Source organism: Megalopta genalis, chromosome 12, assembly GCF_051020955.1.
Source record: "Megalopta genalis isolate 19385.01 chromosome 12, iyMegGena1_principal, whole genome shotgun sequence".
Taxonomy (NCBI): domain Eukaryota; kingdom Metazoa; phylum Arthropoda; class Insecta; order Hymenoptera; family Halictidae; genus Megalopta; species Megalopta genalis.
Genome location: NC_135024.1, coordinates 11,171,279 through 11,192,454, shown reverse-complemented (window position 1 = coordinate 11,192,454; position 21,176 = coordinate 11,171,279). Strand labels below are relative to the sequence as shown.

General features: G+C 34.0%; 1 protein-coding gene across 1 annotated transcript in view; it reads right to left on the bottom strand.

Annotated features, from left to right (window-relative positions):
* The window catches only part of LOC117222969 (protein gooseberry-neuro), a 46,839-nt gene extending 39,343 nt beyond the window's left edge, over window positions 1–7,496 (bottom strand). The window contains exons 1-2 of the mRNA XM_076525586.1: window positions 7,346–7,496; window positions 2,016–2,033 (exon numbers count right to left, since the gene is read on the bottom strand). Of these exons, the coding sequence (XP_076381701.1) occupies window positions 2,016–2,033; window positions 7,346–7,397 (70 nt within the window). The 5' untranslated portion in view covers window positions 7,398–7,496. The remainder of the gene's footprint in view (window positions 1–2,015; window positions 2,034–7,345) is intronic.
* Between the last annotated feature and the right edge of the window lie 13,680 nt (window positions 7,497–21,176).

Below are 21,176 nucleotides of genomic sequence, written 5' to 3'. Positions count from 1 at the left end.
GGACGAGAATATCTATTATAGCGTATTTCCGCACATACGAAATTGTTGCCCCAACTGTTGGTTGCTGCAGCCATATTATTATAATTATAACATGTACATGGTTTCGGGGATGTGGTCAATCCGTATCCATCACCGCTCCCAAGAATCAAAATCGTGGAAATTACTCTAATTAATAAGTACATTGAAGCAGGCTAACGTGTCAACTAATTTCAACATATTTGACCACCCTTATCTCAGAAGCTAATTATCAGCACAACTCGAAAATTTATAGCGATCAATATTTCTATCGTTTGACACAAAATTCAGTACCAAAATCTGAGGAAACAAAAACGTACAATTTTGGGGGTTACTGTTTACGTAATAGAAGATGATGGAAATTAATACTTTTTCGTGGCAGGACTCTCGTTTTAAGAGGGTATTCTAGTGTGAATTTTTAAAAAAATCAATTTCTTTTGCATATTCTTAAAGGATATAGTTTCAAAAATACATCTCTGAAACCTCACATACGAACTCCAAAAATTAACGAAGTTACGGTTGTTTGAAAGACGCGATGACCTTACATCATTATAGATATTGTGCTAAATTTTAAAGGCATTTTTTTCTCGAAACCTACTTGATCAATTGACTCAAAATTTTAAACACGCATTTAGTACACATGTCTGACTAGAATCCTACTAGAATTAACCAAAAATTTGTATTTTTTCCCTATTTTTCAGGCCTCCGAAGTTTGACAAAACATGCAAAAATCGATAGTCGAATTTCAAAGTATCGCTACATTTTTTTATTACCGACTTTTTTCTTTTGATCTAGTATCTGCTATAGCTAAATTCATACTAATTAAGAAAATATCACGTTTCTTTATTTCGGACAAGCAGAATGGCCGGAATCATGGCCATCGTGATACGACCTTTTTTAAAACGACTATGTTCGAGAGCGCCACTAATTTTAACTTTTTTCTGTTCTAACAAATTTTAAAACGTTGTTACAAATAAACCTTGTCAATTTGACTGTAATAGGTTTCTTTGCGAAAAAAATTCCCGAACAAAGTTAATAACACACGCACTTCACACTGGGATGCCCCCTTAAAGCACGACGCTGTCTTCGTTTCCGTGAAAGAAAGGCATCGAATAACAAAGGAACAAAGAAAAGTAAACGAGAAGTGTGAAATTGTACGATTTTGGAATCGTTTCGCCTAATCCGCTTGTTTTTGCCGTAATCGGGGAATATTCAATTATTGAGTAGAAGACGCACAGCAGCCGGAGCAGCTCGGAGCGTGGTTCAGAGGTGAGAAACGAAAAAATTTGAGTTGCAATTGCAGTGATTGGGCTTGAAATTAGCGGCTGAATTCAGGTCCGGGACGCACACGTGAAATCAGATAACAGGTCGGCGAGTTCGAGCCGGGAATACCAAAAATGAAACTAACAGCCGTAAAATTGAAGAAGTTATGCGCACGGGAGATCATTTCCATGTCTGACGAATGTAATGCCCGATCGTTAGTCGAATTAGCCATCCTTCCGTACATGGCATTACTTTCTTTGGCATCTTACACCGCGGTTCCGTCACAATAATTACCGTCCCCGCATGCAAAAATCTGGTTCGAACCTGAGCAAACACCGGAAGCATACGATTACGTTAATAACATCTTTGGCCAAACTCTGGTTTATGACATGCGTTCGGCAACGATCGTTTTTCTACGTGCATTGCGTCAGATTTAATTATGCACGTTCTTAAAGATCATACAGAATATATATTGTATGTACGTGGAAGTCCGCGAAGAGTGAATTCACATAAATTGGATGCGGATTCGTATAAAAATGTTAATTTTCAGCCTTTTATGGATCGGTGTAACTTCGCAGTCACATACTTATTTTGATCTTCTTCCTTCATTGAATTTCATATTTACACACAATGTGACAAAAGTGTCTTGTTCTGCAGTTAGTATGGAAGATTTTTCATTTTTACATCACACATCGAAGTAAATTCAATCTCTTTTAAGGAGATATACTAGTGTGAACCTTTGGAACAGTTGATTTCTTTTATATTTTCGCAAAGAATGTAGGTTCAAAAATACGTCTACAATACTTTACGTCTGAATTCTTAAAGTTAACAAAGTTGTAGTGAATATGATATTTATAATATGAGTGATCAGTATACTACAAAAATACAAAACTTTGAATGTGTTTTTCTCGAAAGTATGATTTTCAAAACGATGACCATGATATCTGAAAATCCACTTAAACGATCGCCATCAAAATTTGGATGCACATTCAATGTACTTATGCCAATCGTTCGTACTAGAACCAACCTAAGATTTCTAATTTCTATATTTTTTAAGCTTCTAATATTGAAAAATCAATAGGAAAAATCGAGAATCAAATTTCAAAATTTGTTTACTTTTGTTCTAATACCTGGCATAGCGAAATTCATACTAATTAAGAATCTTACACATTTTTTTTCATTTTGGATAAACAAAATGGCCGCAATCATGGTTATCATGGGAAATTCATTGCCGAAATTCGCCCATGTTCCAAGTAGCCAATGTCATCAATTTTAACTCTTTTTAACCCAAGAAAATCTTTAAATGTTGTTGAAACATGCATAAATTCATTTTTAAAAAGTGACTGCAAAAGCTGTTATAGTTTCTTCGCAAATAAATCCCCAAAAAAGTTAACGAAAGCTAAAAAAGAGTTTACATTAAAATATCCCTTTAAATTATGAATTCGTTGTTAACCTCTCGCACTATAGGATTTCGATCAGAATTTAGAAAACGTGAAACATTGTAAATTCCTTTTAAACCAAAATAAAATTCTATTTCCTCGTTAGCAATATTTGATCATTAGATTAAACGTTGACATATAATAAATATAAATTTTCGTGTTTTCATAGGAGATTATGGACGATGAAAACGTTCAGACCAATATATAGATTGCAAGTAATTCGTAAAGCAACGGGTTAATTTATTTGTGAAGTTTAATGTTTACTGGTTTCGTGGTATATCCGTTTTTTGATACTCATATAACAAATTTTGACTATAGAGGGTTATTTTCTCCTACAGAGGATAGTTCGAAGTTTCTATTTTCTTGAATTCTAAATTTTTTAAATTCTAGATTTTTAAGATTGTAAAATGCAAGATAAGGTGTATATTAACAGAAGTTTATTGTATTATTATTATTATGATCTTTATGCAAATTTTCATTTTCATACAATATTTTGCAAAAATTAGAATCAAAGAAAAGTTTTCTTGATCATCTAAAAAATTATTCACTGTAGAAGAAGAATAGAAATGTTATTAGATTTCTACATTTCTTTGCATTTCATGCATCAATCAAATGCATCTTAAGAAGATAAATCGTTATTAGGATAAGTTGATAGAACTATCATAATTAGACTGCGGATATTTATGCCAAATAAACATTGTTCAAAACTCTTAGAATTTATATCTTTCTTTAACACTCGCATGACGGGCCATAGTGACCGGTGGCTGGCTCTCGCATGATCCGTTTTGCTGCAACACGTACGTATAAGAGAGCTTCATTTCACTTTCATTGATTTATTTATTTTTTGATTATTGCTACTTTTCCACGGCGAAAAATGGTAGGAAATAAAAAGTCATTCACTTTTTCTATTTATATCAACTAATTTATTATATTTCCTTACATGTAATACATAAAGGTTGCCACAGTCCCGACCATCGTTATGCAAGGGTTAATAACTTTGACAAGTTAAGAGGATATTTATAACCTACAATTATTTGAATTATGCAACTGTCTTAAATTTCGCGCACCTATGTTCGTCAGAAATGCATAAAATCCGTAGTCTAGTTACAGCTTTAGGGAGAAACAACGTTTGATTAAAATTACAAAGTTTGAATTCGATGTGTCTGTTAGTTTTGTTAAAGAGAATCCCCAAGTTCGATTACGAACATAGGTAGATACTTGCAAATACATTCAGTTCGTCGAACACTTGTGATAGAAAATCTGTACGAGTACGCTAAAGATGATTGTCGTTTATTAAACGATCAAATGCTTGCTAATATCCATTAGATTGAACCAGAAATAACTCCCAATTTCATTTTTTAAATTCTCTAATAACAGGCCAGACTATTTAATGTTTTCTAAAATCTCGATTATTGCAATGCTTGGTAATTGCTGTTCCATTTGACCATTCTCATTATTGAACTGTAGACCTCTATGAAAAATAAAAACCTTCTTTGTGAATTGCAACGACAGTAATTGGGCAGAGATTTCTTTCGTCCTTTCACAATTTTAGCAAGTTGCAAATAACATAGAGATATTCTTGAATTTTGTTTAATCTTTCTTGTGCTTTGACCTACTCATTTTTGTCGAAAACGCATTGAAACAGCGGTCTACTCATCGCTATTGTCATCTCGTACTCGTTCAACAGCTTTTTGTCTGTAATGGAAGTTATTTATGACTGAGCCAAATTGATATTTACCGTGATTTAGATTGTAGAAACTAGCGTAGCAAGACGATTAGCCTACGCCTCCAGTTCAATGCCTGCTGCGAGAGATGAACGAGTCGGATGAATTGCACCGTGCCAATTAATGAATAATTTCTTTCGTATAAGATACTTTGAGGTGTCACTTAACCCTTCTGATCGTAACGAAGTTTTTCTTGAGTATTTATTAGCCAAATGGATATTGAACGGCGGAGCCTGCCAGTTATTACGATTAACTGTTACAATTCAATCGTCTGGAAAATAGTCGCTGATTGTAGGGTTCTTTTCAATTACATAATCGATTTATCACTAGACTGCGGATTTTCATGCGAAATAAAAATTGTTCGCGTTAATTCCGAGACACAAACAGCTACATACACATTCGTTTTTCTTATTAATGATTTTAACGAGTCGATAAGAATATAACCGTGATTGTAAATTCTTTAAATGCTACACTATTTTACATTCAAACTGCTCATTTTTTTAAATGAATGCATAAAATCCGCAGTTTATTCGCCACATTGCGTTTTATACGTTATTGATGGTTTTCTTCGCAGGAAAAAATATCACCGAAACAGAAAACGAGGTATGCGATGAAGATGTTTTGATCCTGATTAACGAATTTTTGGCAATTGTTCTTGCACTGGGAACAACAGAAAGAAAGATCTGCAAGAAGTATTTTAAAAAATATGTTTTTTGAAAAAGCGACGAATGAAGCTGAAAATGGTCATAAGTAGGATGCGGATTTTTATGCAAAATAAAAATTGTCTGCACAAATTGCATGAAATAAAGACTACATAGCAAGTTCATTCTTTCTTTGATTATTTTAATAGATTAAAAATAATAATGTCTCTATTGTACTAGTTTAATTAAACGCCCCATCGGCTTGTTTAAATGAAATGCACATTTTACCCTATGCATTTCATACTTAATGACGAAATGATACAGATGAATTCGTTTACATTCGTATCGCACATTTATAAACCATATAACACAGTTGAAACGCGATCGTTGATTGATTTAGAAATTCTTTGGATACAAAATTTATACGCTACGGCTAAAATGATCGTATCTAATTATTTTTACGATGGTCCATGATTCAGAACTGCTCGCGTTCAATGAACCGTCTTCGAAACATACAATTCGCGTTTCCTACGTGAACCAAACACTGCTTCCAATCCATGCACTATTAATTTTTTATTTATTACGAATTTTTTGTTATTAATCTGTCATATTGCTCGCGTATTTTGTTTCACGATATCCTAAAGATGATCGTGCAGATACTGTTAGTAGAGAAATATTCGTATCATGTACATAGTGATTTTGTTTAGAAATGTCACACAGGAGTTCTGCATTCTATGCACACCGATTTTCCAATCTTTCACAGTTATCCAGTTTGTAAATTTTAACTATCTAGGTTCGGTTTCATTAATTAATTAACTTCGATATTGTGGGAATTCTTGAAGGTTGTTATTCAGCAGCTAACATGTTCGTGGACGTGAATGCTATAGCATTCATTTTCAATTTTATGCAAAATGACGTGAATACTGTAACATTCAAATTTATAAGCCACGTTATCATGCATTCAATTCTATATATCGTTTATTTCTTGAAATTATTATGCATTTTAATGTAATAGTTGGCCGGTTCACTGAGTATCTTAATTTCATTTCGCCTTTTCTTTGTGTTCGAAAAATATAGCTATTAACCCTTTACATTCCGAAGCTTTGTCCGATTCACCAAATTCACCAAAAGTTGAGTTAAAATAAATATCATTATATTGCCATAAAATACTCAAAACAAATGGCACAGATTGTCCGGATATAGCGCAGTGCATAATAAATAAAAAATTAATAAAGAGAGAAATAATTAACGGAGAAATAATAATAAATGGTAAGCAACCACGACTTTTGCGTCTACTTGATGAATTAATTTACTTGTGTACTGGATTCATATGTACATTATGATTTGTGTGTCCCTTGCGTTTGGTACGTAAACACGTGTCATATTTATGTAAACAAGTAAAGTATATTTTTTACAACGCAGATAGATTATTTAACGAACCCTTTAACGATCACCTTGCACTATCAATAATTTAGTGTCGCCGTAGCGACGACATCGGAGTGCGAAACGTTAAAATGCGTCCGAGCACTCGGATGAAACTTTGATTAATCAAAATTTGGATATCACGATTGGATTAAGAACAAATCACCCGTCTATTTTTGCAGCTCATTAAAATTTCTACTGTCAGCGTACGTTTCAAGGTATTAAAGAGTGCTGAATCGACGCAGATTGTGAAAGAAATCGTAGCGCAAGGGGGTTAAAGATCTTCGTATTGATTGTATTTTCAATCGCGCTATTTTGTTCAGTCGGTCGAATTTGTTTTCACGATTTTCTCCCGATAGATACACACCTCTCCAAAAGAATTAGGACACCCGCTGATTTAGTATAAATTGTAATTTCTCATTCAGTTTAGGTAATGTTTTATGTTCAGCATTAAGAGGTTTTGTGGCATTACATTACTGATGTAACGGATGCCGAAGTTAGTCCAAGAAGTAATAACAAAATGCTGTGGATGCCTCGACGAAAAGAAAATTGTATTTTCTTTTATGAGATTGACTTTATTCTTATTATAATGTAATAACTATATATAGACATATATGTACTTGTTGCAGTCTCATACAATTAACGATGATACAAATTGAAGAAATTATAATAATTTCCTATCGGTTTCTCAAATTTATTTCATTTCCTGTGAGTGTCCCATTACTTTTGGAGGGGAGTATATACAAATACTATATTCTGTGGCTCAGTTAACGCGTAGACCGAAATGCATCGGAGCATCGACACACGCGGCGTTTCTCTTAAAAACGCCTAGGGTACCAACCTTGAAACGGGTAGCCTCCGAAAATGGGCCTCATGCCGTTGGTGACATCCATGCCGGCTGTTGTGGTGGTCCCGATTCACGTGTGTACACCGTGCACTAAAAAATCCGTGGGTATGTGGTCCCCAATTCACTCCGTCCGACGACAACAAAGACACAACAATATCGGTTTTCACGAACGACGAGTTCGCGACGCTATCGGTGGAAAGAAGCACGCCGACCCGAGTAGCTCGCGGTAAAAAGGCAGGCACGACGCGACGCGACGACGGAGACGGAGAACGGGAAGGACGGAGGACGGACGAGATGCATCGGCTTCGCGTGGAGGGCAGGACACGCGCCCGGAGATAGAGGAGAACGAGCGGAGTGCAGAAGGGACGAGAAAAAAAAAAGAAAGGAAGAAAATGAAAGGAAAAACGGGCTCGGTAGGGGGACTATCGCGGGGTAGCCAGCCAGCCAGCCAGACCGTTCCAGGCCGAGATACTAAACAAGAAAACGAATAAGCAGGCAGCACGCGTAGCTTTCGTTGCGAGGGGTACCGGTGCAATAACGTGTCAGTTCTGCCACTGGTACCCTCGTGTCCCTCCAACTGTGTCGAGCAATGGGGGGCTTTCTATCTTCCTTTGTCAAACCCGGCCGCCTAGAAAAAAGAAGGGGGCCGTCGAGGCTCTGGGACTAACGGGGTATATATCACCGGGGTCTCACTGTCGGCTACGCCCTGCTATTTGGTTGGTAAGCGATCACCTAGCGAGGAACGCGGTGGGCGTTCTTACGTACGGAAACGCCTACAGGGCGCAGTGCCACGATCGCTGCCCGCTCCTGACTGGCTTGGTTTACGCACGTAAGTACATGATACGCTCTCGGGCCCCAGGATTTCGTGAAACCTCACCGGGTAGCGCGCTTCTTCTGCAGCTGAAGCCACGCGACTTCAAAAGACGAGCAGAAAAGCCGCGTGGCCCGGGATGCTGGCCCAAGTTGCACAAACGAGCCCGGCGCATATCCCCACCCGACCGGCGCACGGTGTAAGCTTTTGCGAATCTAGCGGGACGAAATTACGTGAACAACGAAAACTCATAATTGTATAAAATTTATATGGACAAATCAGCATGATCTTGTACCACAAGGAAACGTAATATCATTGGAAATATTAGAAAAATAGTCACTGTCGTTTTCTTTCGTTTCGTCTTCGGTTGTTGCTTGAGAATTTGACAATTCTATATTCAGTTTCTTGGAGTTTTTTATTTAGTGACACTTTTAGAATTCTTGGTTAATTCTGTCAGGGTATTGGCATTATTCCTTTTGCCACATTTGCCACATGCGCGGCATGCGTTAGTTCTCTTAACCACTTATCTTATAACATCGTCTCGGACTCGTGGTGCAGACTCTGGACAGAGTCTAGTAAATATGTGTGTTATTAATTTCCCTTAAACCAAAATAATATTCTATTTTCTTGTTATGAATGTACAGCCATTGGAGAACATGTAGACATACAATAGTTAGAGATCTTTTTATTCTAGCAAAGTATGAACTGCAAAGAAGGGGTCAAAGATCGTTCTGTGAGCAATGATTGCACCGTTTGCCTTTTTCATTTGGGTAATTGGGTTGATTTGGGTGCACTAGAACCAAATGTTTTCTGCGACCGAGCTTTTCGTTACTTCCATTAGAACTTGCATCTACTGAATCAAGATTGTTGATAGTAGTATTCAACCAATGTTCATATTTTTTAAGAACACGTTTTCATCTCGACGAGTTTTCCATCTTCAACTGGACCCAGTAATATAAGAATGAATATTAGTCGGTTAATTTTTTCTAACATAATACACGAACACTCACGAAGTTTGAGTTTCGTTTGTAGGTAATGTACAAGAATATTTATCGGATTCGAGGAAAATGATCGCGATTCGGTATCGTTATTCTTTAATACTTCTTAGATGTACTTTTCTTCTTGAAACTATCATGATGGCATCTGAAAAAGAGTTCACGTATTACATAAACGCAATTAGCGGCAGAAAGAAATTGGTAAAAAGCACCGTGATTGCAGACACGATGTCTCGTGTATTGCAATCCGTCAGAAGAACTACGACTGAACTTCAATTCGTCCGAGAATAATACTTTTTGCCGATTCTGACTTGTCCAGTGTTTATGAGCCTTGGCAGATGTAAGTTTCATTTTTCGATTTTTGATACTCGGGGTTGGTTTCTTACGTGGTCTTCGTGCTTGAAATTAAAAATGTTGCCACGGTGTTCTAACCGTTCCAGCATCAATTTGTACATCATTGTTTACATTGAGTTGTAATATCAGTTGAAGAACGAAAACGATCGTTCTCGCGCAAATGATGGATGCGACGATCCATTTTTGTGGATGTTTTTCGTAGTTTGTCAGCTTTCAGCCGGTCAGAATAATAACTAGTTCTTTAAAATGTGTACCACGCTTGCTTTCTGGCCCGTTAACACTAAACCTATCAAGCCCTGAAAGAGACTAACCTGTGTTTCGTTATAAGAACGGCAGGACTGAATTTATTTAAACGTTTCACCATTTTCATTGTAATGTAAGCTTGAATAAAGAAACTTATGCGATCGTTTCTCAAGATGGAAATAGCAACAGTAGTTGCTAGTCCGTTAAATGTCTTCTTTTGGTTACGCAGTCTTACGACTTGTTTCCTTTCGTTAAGTAGTAAATGCCGTGGTTTACCCATACTTTTATGCTCGGTAAATGAATTTAAATCGACCAAAGACACACAATACATGGATTTTGATATTTGTATATTAAAATAACATACGAATTTGTAAAGTGTTTCTCGCTAGGCAGATCGTCGTAAACCAGCGTAAACCAGCGTTCATAAAAGTCGGGATACTAGAAACATAAAAACAACCTTTGTTTTGCATAAATTTTGCAGCCCTATGTTTGAGATTAAGAAAGTAACACCTGCATCTGCCCATTTCAAAACGGAACAAACTGAATAAATAAGTAACAGTGATACAATGCGCGTATAACTGATATTAAAATTCATCGTCTTAAACTTATGACCGCTGCTGTATGCTTTTAGCGATGTTTATGTTCCATAGACAGATTTCTCGTTAATACATATGCAGATGAAAGATTATGCGTGAAAGTAAGATTACGAACTATAGGCATATTTTATTTGACTGCGGATATTACGCGTCTACGACAAAAAAGTGAGAAGAAAAAACGTAGAACAGTAGAAAAATTAAAGGAATTTCAATCTCTGTAGCTCGATGTTACTTCGAAGTCACTTACGAACTTGATCAGATTTTGTAATCTAATTTAATTTTTAGCAACAATGCTGTAAAATTATATTGTCCCAATACCCCCCTTCGTAGTCGAGTGCGTTATGCATCGCAATTTTCAACCTTTACTTCACGTATTAGGGTGAACATAATCTTTTCAAAAATTATGAGTTCGTCGTTAATTCACATCTGGAGATGGGTATTTGCTGGTTTCGAATTATATAAATATTACGATACTATACGAATTATATAAATATAATATTCTCAATTTATTAAGATTGTTAAAGGAAGAAAGAAACTTCTAACTGAATTCTGCTTCTTACAATCGATGCAGACAATTTCTGTTTTGCATAATGATCTTGATATTGAGTTTATAAGTGGAAGAATGAACTGCCTAAATTATATAACTTTAGTCGACGAACCGTTGAAGAGCCACGCTGTAGATATCGCGGACATAAACTTGATTTTGCAACAAGATAATGCAAGCGTTCTCACTGTAAAGTTTGTAAAAGAATATTCTAGACAGCGAAGTAACCAGATTTTGGCATGAACAGCAAGATCGTCAAGTATAAACATTATACAAATCATTGGACCTATTTAGTTAAATTAATAGAGTATGCTGGAAAGAGACTCTTAGAGTTAAAGAATGATTTAAATCATATTGTACAAAATGCCAAGTTATAATTACACATTTTATATATCTACAACGACTTTATAATCGTTGTCATGTACCGCGACTAATCAAAATATAACAAATTAAATTATATTGCTAAACTTATTATATTTTTTATATGAACAATATGCGCTTAATTTCAACTTTTGCACTAAACCTACCGATATTTTCTACAGGCTAGTGAATCCGGTCACTGTGGAGTGACCAATTGTGTTCTGTGGCTTTAGTTTGTTTTCCGGCATAGTTAAATTTATATTTATCGAATATAAGGCTCTTCTATTATACTCTTCTATTTTGTACATTTTTGAGTAACTAGATTGAATATGTCTTATTCGATAAATATGCAGTTAATTACGTCGTAAAACAAACCAAAGGCACAACAATTGGTCATCCCACAGTAACAGGCTCCACTATCCTGTATTTATTCCTACGGAAAGCGGTGAAATGACCGCTTTCTAAATAAACATTACATTCTTTTCCAGCTGATTACAAGTAATAGACAATTTAGCATGGGCAATAAAACGCAAAATAACCTTTACGTAATAATTAGAAAACATTAGCTTTTTGCATTTTAAACATATACATTCCTTAGAAAGAAAACGCTAGAAATTAGGAAAATTATATTTTACTTCAGTAATTTAAATATTGTTATTCAAATTCAAATAAAATATATTATATACTGTATTTTTTTCATGTATCTTTGGCTGTTGTTCTGCTCTTACTTATGTAACATGCAATTTTACGTTATTTCTTTTGTTACTAACTGTGTATATATACAGGTTTCTAGCTTAAATAAAAAAACAGTTACAGTTTTAATAGTTTTTAAACGTAACATAACAATTTTTAATGGCGCCTTTGAGTCGTCACTCGAGCGCAAAGAGTTAAAGTTCGCACATTTTACCAGCGTATTAGAAGAAACAAAAGAAGAAGAGAGACAGACATTGAAAAATTAAGTAGCTATACATACATTGTAGAGTTAGTCGTACAGTAAATTGAGAAAAAGCGAAAACATTGAATTTAAAAATTGTGCTCAAATAAAAAGCGGTCGATTGACCGTTGTAGTAAGTATAATGTTAATGGCAAGTGAGACTGCATACGTTTGCCGTGCAATTGATTAGTACTTTTTGTCTATTCGCTGTGTAAAAGTATAGTCTATCTTCTATGATATTGTATACCTATTATAATATACAATGTAGCGAGAGTGAAAAAAGATTTTACGGCACAGAAGCCATTGAAATCAATCTTTTGACACTCATAGCCTGAAACGATTATGATTCATTCAGTTGTTTAAATTATTGACACATTTTAATATACGTAGCCGGCATTTAAAACATCATGAGGTCTGTCCAAGGAAGATACTCGGCTTGCCATCGCAATATTTACAACCGCCACTGTGTCTGAAAGTAAAATCATAATGAACGAATGATGGGCCGGTATAAATTTTTTTTTGAAGGTGCTCTGTGTAAATGGTCTTTCGGCTTGTAAATCTTCTGTACGGTAGCGAAACAGGTAGCGGGAAGTTTGTGGAACAGTTTCTCGCAGTGTCCTTGCCATTAAGAACTACGCCAATCGAAGAAGGCCGGTTTCTCATAATTCTATTCGCAGAGCTTGAATTCCATTCGTGTAGTCTGTACTATATTTTCTGAAGTTTTAAAATTTCCAACGATGATTCGTGATAATTGCTTTATAGACTGACAGAAATATCGCTTAAAATACGAGCTAGCCCATAACTGGTTTATAATTGAATATATGTAGTTATACGAAATCATATCCGCGATACGAAATTTGATATGAGCCTCACTTTTGGAGAACATGATTTTGTGTGTTCATATTTATGCCAACATCATATATTTCTATTTTATTCTGTAAATAAAAGTTCGACTTATTATTTCATACTTAAGCTAAGAAATAGGTATAATAGATCATTTATCTGGGATTAGATTAATGTATATTTTTGTACTTTTAATTTTGTGAAAATTGATATAGTTAACCGATCTTTCGTACGTACAAATTTTTACCAATCTAATTTTAAAGGAAAAGTGATTGATCACATGAAATAAATTTTGAATTAAAATTTTAAGAGATTTCGTTGGTTGTGGAGTTTGTTTCTATAAGTTGTTGTAATCGAATAGACGAATATTGAAAGAAAAATGAGAGTCGATTCGGTTAGATGTGTGCCAAAATATTGTATGGAAGTATTGTGTGTGAAAATATTATATGTGGATATATTGTGTATGGAAAGTGTTATATTTTATTATTATACTTGATAAACTACTCAACTACTGCTACCAACATCAGTCTTTTTTTGAAAAAAAATAGCATTAAACCCTTTTGATAATAATAATATTAATATCGTAATTTAGGAAAATAGAACAGCGTGTTTGCAGCAAAGTTGAATATTGTTCGAATAGTTTCGAATAAATATTTATCGAAGATAATTGTCCGAATGAATACTGTTTAATCGAATATTTTATTCGAATAACAACTATTCTAACAATTATTTTATCTACTACATTATTTGTATAACGATGCGAATAATTGTTAACTGTGTTCAATTCGACCGCATATTTATTTGATAGTATTGAATCAAATTTTATTCCTTAGTCTTTATCTCTTATCCGTAATCCGAATAAAATTCATCGATGGTGTTCGATGATACTATTGCTCCACGTTATTGAACGATTATGATATTCCTAAGATTGATGAACGGCGAGCGACACGAAAAAGAACAGGTCCAGGATTCGACACACTTTTTCCGTAGCCGAAGAAAATTGGGGGTTAGAGAAAATCAAGTAACGGGCGATGCCTGATTGCGAGCGAAGTAAAAATGACTGGACAGTTTCGTTTTTGAGAGAAAAGGAGGTTTTCGGTCCAAGGGAGCTACAGGGGCGACGGAGCGTCACCTGTGACAATGGGGAGGACACAGAGGGCGGCCTATCGATCCACCAAATTCGGCTAATCAATTTCTTCCGCGTTACAGCGTGCTACCTGGTTTACTCTTTGGTCCCGGATCCACGTGACCTTGCCGCGCTCCAATAGAACGGTGACTTTCTCCTCCCACGTCGAATAAGAGGCAGATAGATCCTTCGGACTACTAGCACTCGACCACAGTTCACGCCGAATTTACCGGTCCGGAGACAATGCAAAAGCTCCTCCGTTACGGAAATATTGAAACTGGTTTCATCTACGCACCCTCTGGCCGACACGGAACTAAGTCGACTTCGCAACACCTCTTTCTTAGATTCGATCTACCATCTCCTATTAGATAATTCGACAATGGACAGGTTTGTCTTTGCGTTAAATGGGACAGGTGACCGGTTTACCTGCTCTCCGCACCGTCTCGCCACGACGGTCGTGTTCGAATTTATCAATTCTTTTATTAGCCAATTCGAGTGTGAATTGTAGTCAACGGAGAACAGTAAATTCTCCCTAATTGACGCTTAGATTGTCCATTTTTTTGTACAATCTGAGCGTCAATTAGGAAGAATTTAGTGTAAATATTATAAATATTAATGAAAATGTAAACTGGACATGATCACTAGAACATTTACCTTGTTCTGCTATCTGTTTGAATTCCTATGTATTGTACTCCTAATTGAGTCCTCCCTAATTGATGCTCAGATTGTCAATTTTTGTGTACAATCTGAGCGTCAATTAGGAAGAATTTACTGTAAATATTATAAATATTAATGAAAATGTAAACTGGACACGATCACTAGAACATTTACCTTGTTCTGCTATCTGTTTGAGTTCCTATGTATTGTACTCCTAATTGAGTCCTCCCTAATTGACGCTCAGATTGTCCATTTTTGTGTACAATCTGAGCGTCAATTAGGAAGAATTTACTGTAAATATTATAAATATTAATGAAAATGTAAACTGGACATGATCACTAGAACATTTACCTTGTTCTGCTATCTGTTTGAGTTCCTATGTATTGTACTCCTAATTGAGTTCTCCCTAATTGACGCTCAGATTGTCCATTTTTGTGTACAATCTGAGCGTCAATGAGGAAGAATTTACTGTAAATACATAGGAACTCAAACAGATAGCAGAACAAGGTAAATGTTCTAGTGATCATGTCCAGTTTACATTTTCATTAATATTGAGCTTTGTATTAATATATGATTATTGATGAAACTGAATAATGTTTACCAAACATTTCATTTTACAAGAAAACAAACGGTGTTTTTGGATGTAGGATATATTATACAGAAAAAATGTTATAATAAAGGATAGATTATATCCAGTATTACAGGATATGAGCAACTGGGCATTATCGAAGTAAATTATTTGAGAAAAATAATCGTGACGATAATGTATTATTTTATTTGACAACATGTTATTTGAAATAACGATATGTTAGTTTATTTGAGCAGTCAAATAATTTTTTAAGTAATATTTCGTTATTTGAATTTAGAATAAAATAATTGTTTACTTTAGCAATATTTATTCAAGTATTTTCTCAAATACTCTCCAATTCTATCATGTTAATTACGTCAACAATGTAAGCTTGTATGTAGGAAGCAAATGCAGTTAAATTATAAAAATACCTTTTCAACTGTAACTAGAGTTTATTTATGTATAATTAAATTTAGTTAAGTATAATTAATCTAATTCAGTAATTCTCAGTTAATTTCGAACAATTAATTCAAGAATTCTTATTAGTTCTTATTAATTTCAATCCCAATTTTAATTCAATAATTTTTATGTCAAATTATTTATTATTTTATTTGAGCGAATAATTGAAATAAAGAAGTATCTGTAAGGATTATCTTATTTCAAGTAAAATTTGCCCAGGCCTGGTCCAGAAATCGTCTGTGTAACTTATGCCTTAATAATTCTGTTACTTCTTAAGTATTATATACAATCAAAATTTGTATCTCTTTTATTTTTACAACAAGTAGGATATTTATTAACTTGTTGAATGCGATAAAATTTAGATACACTCTCAAAATTGTATTCTCAAAAATTCTACGAAAATGATAAAAGCTTTATTAAAATGAATGTTATTACAGTTATCCAAAATTAGTGCTTGCGTTATCGTGATTTTTATGCTTCTTTTAGAAGCATAAAACAAAAGAAGAAACAAAATCGTGAAGAGATTAAAAGGATTGAATAATATACTATCGTTTTTGATGTATTAAAATTATTGAAAAGAAAAACACATTTTCATCTAACTTCTATTGTTTACAATCCATCGAAGAATATTTTCATTTTGCATGAGGCTTCACAGTCTAATAATCAGTTTCCACGAATATCACGGAAATATTGTACAGTGGCAATATAACACTCTTAGCGCACTTGATTGAGTAACTCAATTGTGTACGACACTGTGTGTGGAAAAGTGGTCCGCTGCGCCTTTCATTGTTAGCGCACCGAAAACTTGTTGGTTTTCTTGAACTCCCAATGCAATTTATGCCCTCCCGCAGAGGGATGTCATCTTGGTAAAACGTCTTACGCTGCAACAACTACTTCGCTACGGTTCTAAATCTACCTGTGTACCTCTAACTGTCAGCCAGCACAATACTTGAATCTACCTACTACCGATTTGTTTGTTGGAAAACGTAGTGTACTATACTTGAGCCTTTGAAACCGGCTACACCGTATTTTCTGTCCGATAGACGGAGCCAGGCTATACACAGTTTTTGGTTTTCTAACAATTTAACTGAATTTTTTATCCCTTTTTTATTCGCGCTTGATGATTATAGGAAGAATAAAGTTGCTACTTGCTTCCTATTCCTTGCAATCGATGGAAACAATTTTTATTTTGCATAAAAATCCGCAGTCCAACCATAACGTAATCTATTGCAAAAGTTTCGGAATTAAATCTATCACAGAATCAATATTTACTTTATAAGAAGTGGACAATCTCGACGAGACTTAACACGTTCACGACCCGCTGTCCACGATCTTGTAATTTACGTAAGGATAGATAAACTAATTCGATTACACGATGTTTTCTACAGTCAACTTCGTTTTGTTAAATTGTTCAAATATTTCGTAATAATTTAATTTAATCAATTATTTAAACAACGAAGACCAATAACGAACGAAATGATGATCGCGGACGTGTTAAACTTGTTTTGTTTATAATACACAAAAGAAAATAAGGGTGTATTTCTATTTCTTTTATCAAAGTTTAACATATAAATTCTTAAAAACTTTTATTTTCCAAATAAAATTGTTTAGACTATCGAAATTCAATTTTATTTCATTTGTGCATGTTTTTAATGGTATTTTTCAAGTTATTATAAAATTCTATTATAAATTCTTGGTCGCAATGTTAACTAAATGAAAGTCACGTTCATTTCAAAGTGTGCTATCTTTTTATTGCTGTAACTCCACGTCACACTTCTTATAAGTTTTTATGTTTCTTGACAACTTTTGTCACACAGCTGTGTTTTCTTTTCTAACATTAATCGTAACCCTTGCAGAATCGTATTCGAAAAAATCTCATTGCATATCGACACGTATAAGATATTTTCTTTCTACGCTTGTTTTTAGTTCCGATCTACGCGTGTCAGGAGAGAAACAATAATTTTCGAACGACCATTTTGTTTCTGATCTTTCGTCAGTAAGTGTGTGTACGAAAAAAAATCCAAATTTCAAATCGAAACGTTGAAACAGAAGGTGAGAAACCGCGCGAGAGAAAGATCGTGGAACATTTATACGACTTAGCATCGTGTTTTCAAAGTTCCGCAGGTAACGAATGTCCTTTCGTTAACGTTCGCATTGAAAATTCTAATGGTGTTGCACGCTCAATCGCGTCTCTCACCTGGTTTAACATAACAACGACTCGCCGGTTGCCGGTGGTACTCTTGTACCATAGAAGGAATCCTGCAGTTCCCCCATTTTCGTTCACCGAGAGCGGTCGTGGAAACAATGTGTGTTGGGAATCGGTGTGTAGCCCTCGCCACAAGCGTCTTTGACAAGCAAACTGATGTCGGCATATCAGTCATCAAGATTTATAGAGACTTAGACTAATTGCCGCTTTTAATAGAAATTTGGTCAGGCCTTACAAAAGGGTCTACTTAGCGGCTCCGACTCTTTTCTTTCGGTATCTCAAATTAAAACGACTCGGGTCAGAGGAAATCTAATTTTAATGAATGATATTCAAAAATAGTTTCAAGAAAACTTCGTGGGATATGTTCTTTTATATTAATTAGCATATAATGAAAATTTGTGGTTTTTTAAAACTTTTTTTTTTAATTTGAATATATTGTGTCGGATCTGGCCACATTTGAAATGATATTACTTGAAATATTATTTGAAATAATATCTTAATTATTTCATAATTATTTCTGTGCCAGTGATCGATCACTTCTCAAATACTTGAAGTAATATCTTATTTATTTCATAATTATTTCTGTGCCTGTGATCGTCTTCAAAATAATATTTGAAATGACATATTATTGTTTATTGCATAATAATAATTTCTGTCTGTGATCATTTTTCAAATAAGAATATTTGAAATAATATGTTATTTATTTCATAATTATTTCTGTGCTTATGATCACTTTCGAAATAATATTTGAGATATTGTTTGAAGTGACATATTATTATATTTACTGTATAATTATTTCAGTTGCTTGTGTGATCACTTTTGAAATAAGAATATTTGAGGAATCGTTTTAGATAGCATGACAATTTTATTTTAGAATTATTCACACTTGTGTCCATAACACTATACTTGCCAACTGTAATTTATTAAATACAATGCGCACTCTTTATAATATTTGAAAAGATAGTATATACTATTAACAAATGATAATGAAAATGAAAAAGAATGATACGTCTAAACTTAGAGATTGATTGATGATTAGTACCAAATGTATCACCACTCTTCAAATGACCGGTCTCAGGTTTTTTTATTTTAAAATTATTGAAATCATAAAGCTGTGGTCATTGGGAATTGTTGAATATATTTCTTAATTCAAGAACAAATTACTATAAAAATCATGGAAAATTTTAATAAATTCAATCTTGTAATTTTTACAAGTTTTTAGACCTCGATACATAGTGTTAAGAGTACAATAAACGCGTGAAATGCATTGCTAACTGTAACACAAAAATGTGTTGAAATTGTGGTCACCAGAGTTTTCAAAACTATATATTGTATCCTGCGTTCCACTTTTAGTTTCCAGCTGAGCTTTCTGAACCACGCTTGCCTCTTTAGACTTCCAAATAGCCGAAATATTTTCCTGATTGCCTTATTGACCCAATGAATGAGTCCTTTGCATAACTTTAGAACTGGGCCACTGTCAGAGACCGGCCATTCGAATTTTACCTGGTACATAGAAAGAGCTGTTTCTTAAAGTTTCTTCAACACAAAAACGCTGAAATTAGTTGAAATATATGCGAAATCTTCTGTTTGCTAGGCTCGAGGCACTGCTCTCGTCAACTTGTAAATTTCAGGCTACTTTATCAACTTCAAACTAAACTATCTCGACAGGTATTCGTAATGTATACCAGTGATTTTCAACTTTTTTTGTAGCACTATTGTCTGTTTTTCGAATGGAGATATCTAAAATATGTCACAATGATTAAAATAGCTGTTTGCTTTATTCCTTTCTGTTGGAAGTCTGAAGCAACGAAAGCTGGACAGACAGCTATTATGATTATAAACAAATGAAATTGAATATTTCAAGTACAATAGTCTTTAACAGTAAGTATTCGCATCATGTTCGTTTTGAGAGAATGTGAACGTTTTACTTATGGTACTTCTCAGTTCAATTTTCATAATCTTATTACAGATTTTTGTGTGTATTATTTGCAACTGAACAATCAAAATATTGTTTAAAAAAACTTTTGACACATGTTCTGAGAATTGCTGATTTTAAAATATACACATACCGACAAAAATTCGTCTTATTAAATTGAAAGTACATATTATATGTAGTGAAGGACATAGCAGATTGTTTATATTGCAATATTGTTTTACTCCGTGCATACGACAAATGAAATAATAAAAATTTAGAAAAAAGTAAAAAAATTAAAGATCATAAAATAAAATTAAAAAATGATAAAAAAATAGAATTACTATTTTTGTTGACAATTCAAATTTTTATCTCCTAACAAGGTTTACCACACCCAAGAATATGTATCTGTGTAACATGTTTCTTAACATTTGTAGGTAAGTGCATATGTATTCCTTTGATTTGTTGCTATACTGTAATAATTTGTTGCTATATTATTATATTTATTAATGAGTGTATAGAGAAATGGATAATACTGGATAAACAAAAACTTGATCACTTTGATTATTTTTTTTTATTTCTGATAATGTTAAAGAACGTTGAAGTAAATCATTTTTGTATAAAATTTAATAATAACAATTATTAGACTGCGGATTTTTACACAAAATAGAACCTTGCCAAAAACGATTATAAGACTCAGAAGTTAAATAAGAACAAATTATTCCTTCTAATAATTTTGATAAGTTGAAGATAGCGTAATATTGTTAAATTCTTCTGGTGTCTGCACAAGTTTCTATTTCAGCTACTCATTTTTGCTATAAATGTATAAAATCTGTGGTATAGTTATTATAATAAAACGTTTTTCCTAAGGTCATACTTTTTACCAAGATCTGTTCGATGATCTATAATACTGTCAAAGTGTTAAAAATCTAAGAATTTAGCAGAAAAATTTGAGAAAAAGTTTAGACATCGATGATACGAAAATCAGGAACAATATAATCGCTATCTATAAGTCATTCATCGAATCTTATAAGCTTTATTGTGTTTTAAAAGCTTATAGTATACTTATCCTTTTTTCCAATAAACGCATTTTCGCATAAACTCGTAAGGCAACGATATTCCTCGCGACATGTTGATCCTGTGAAAATTTCAAAAGCCGCTTTTCGTGTTCGTCTTACGGTAGTTCGATTTGATTTCCGAAACGTCGTTTTCAAAAA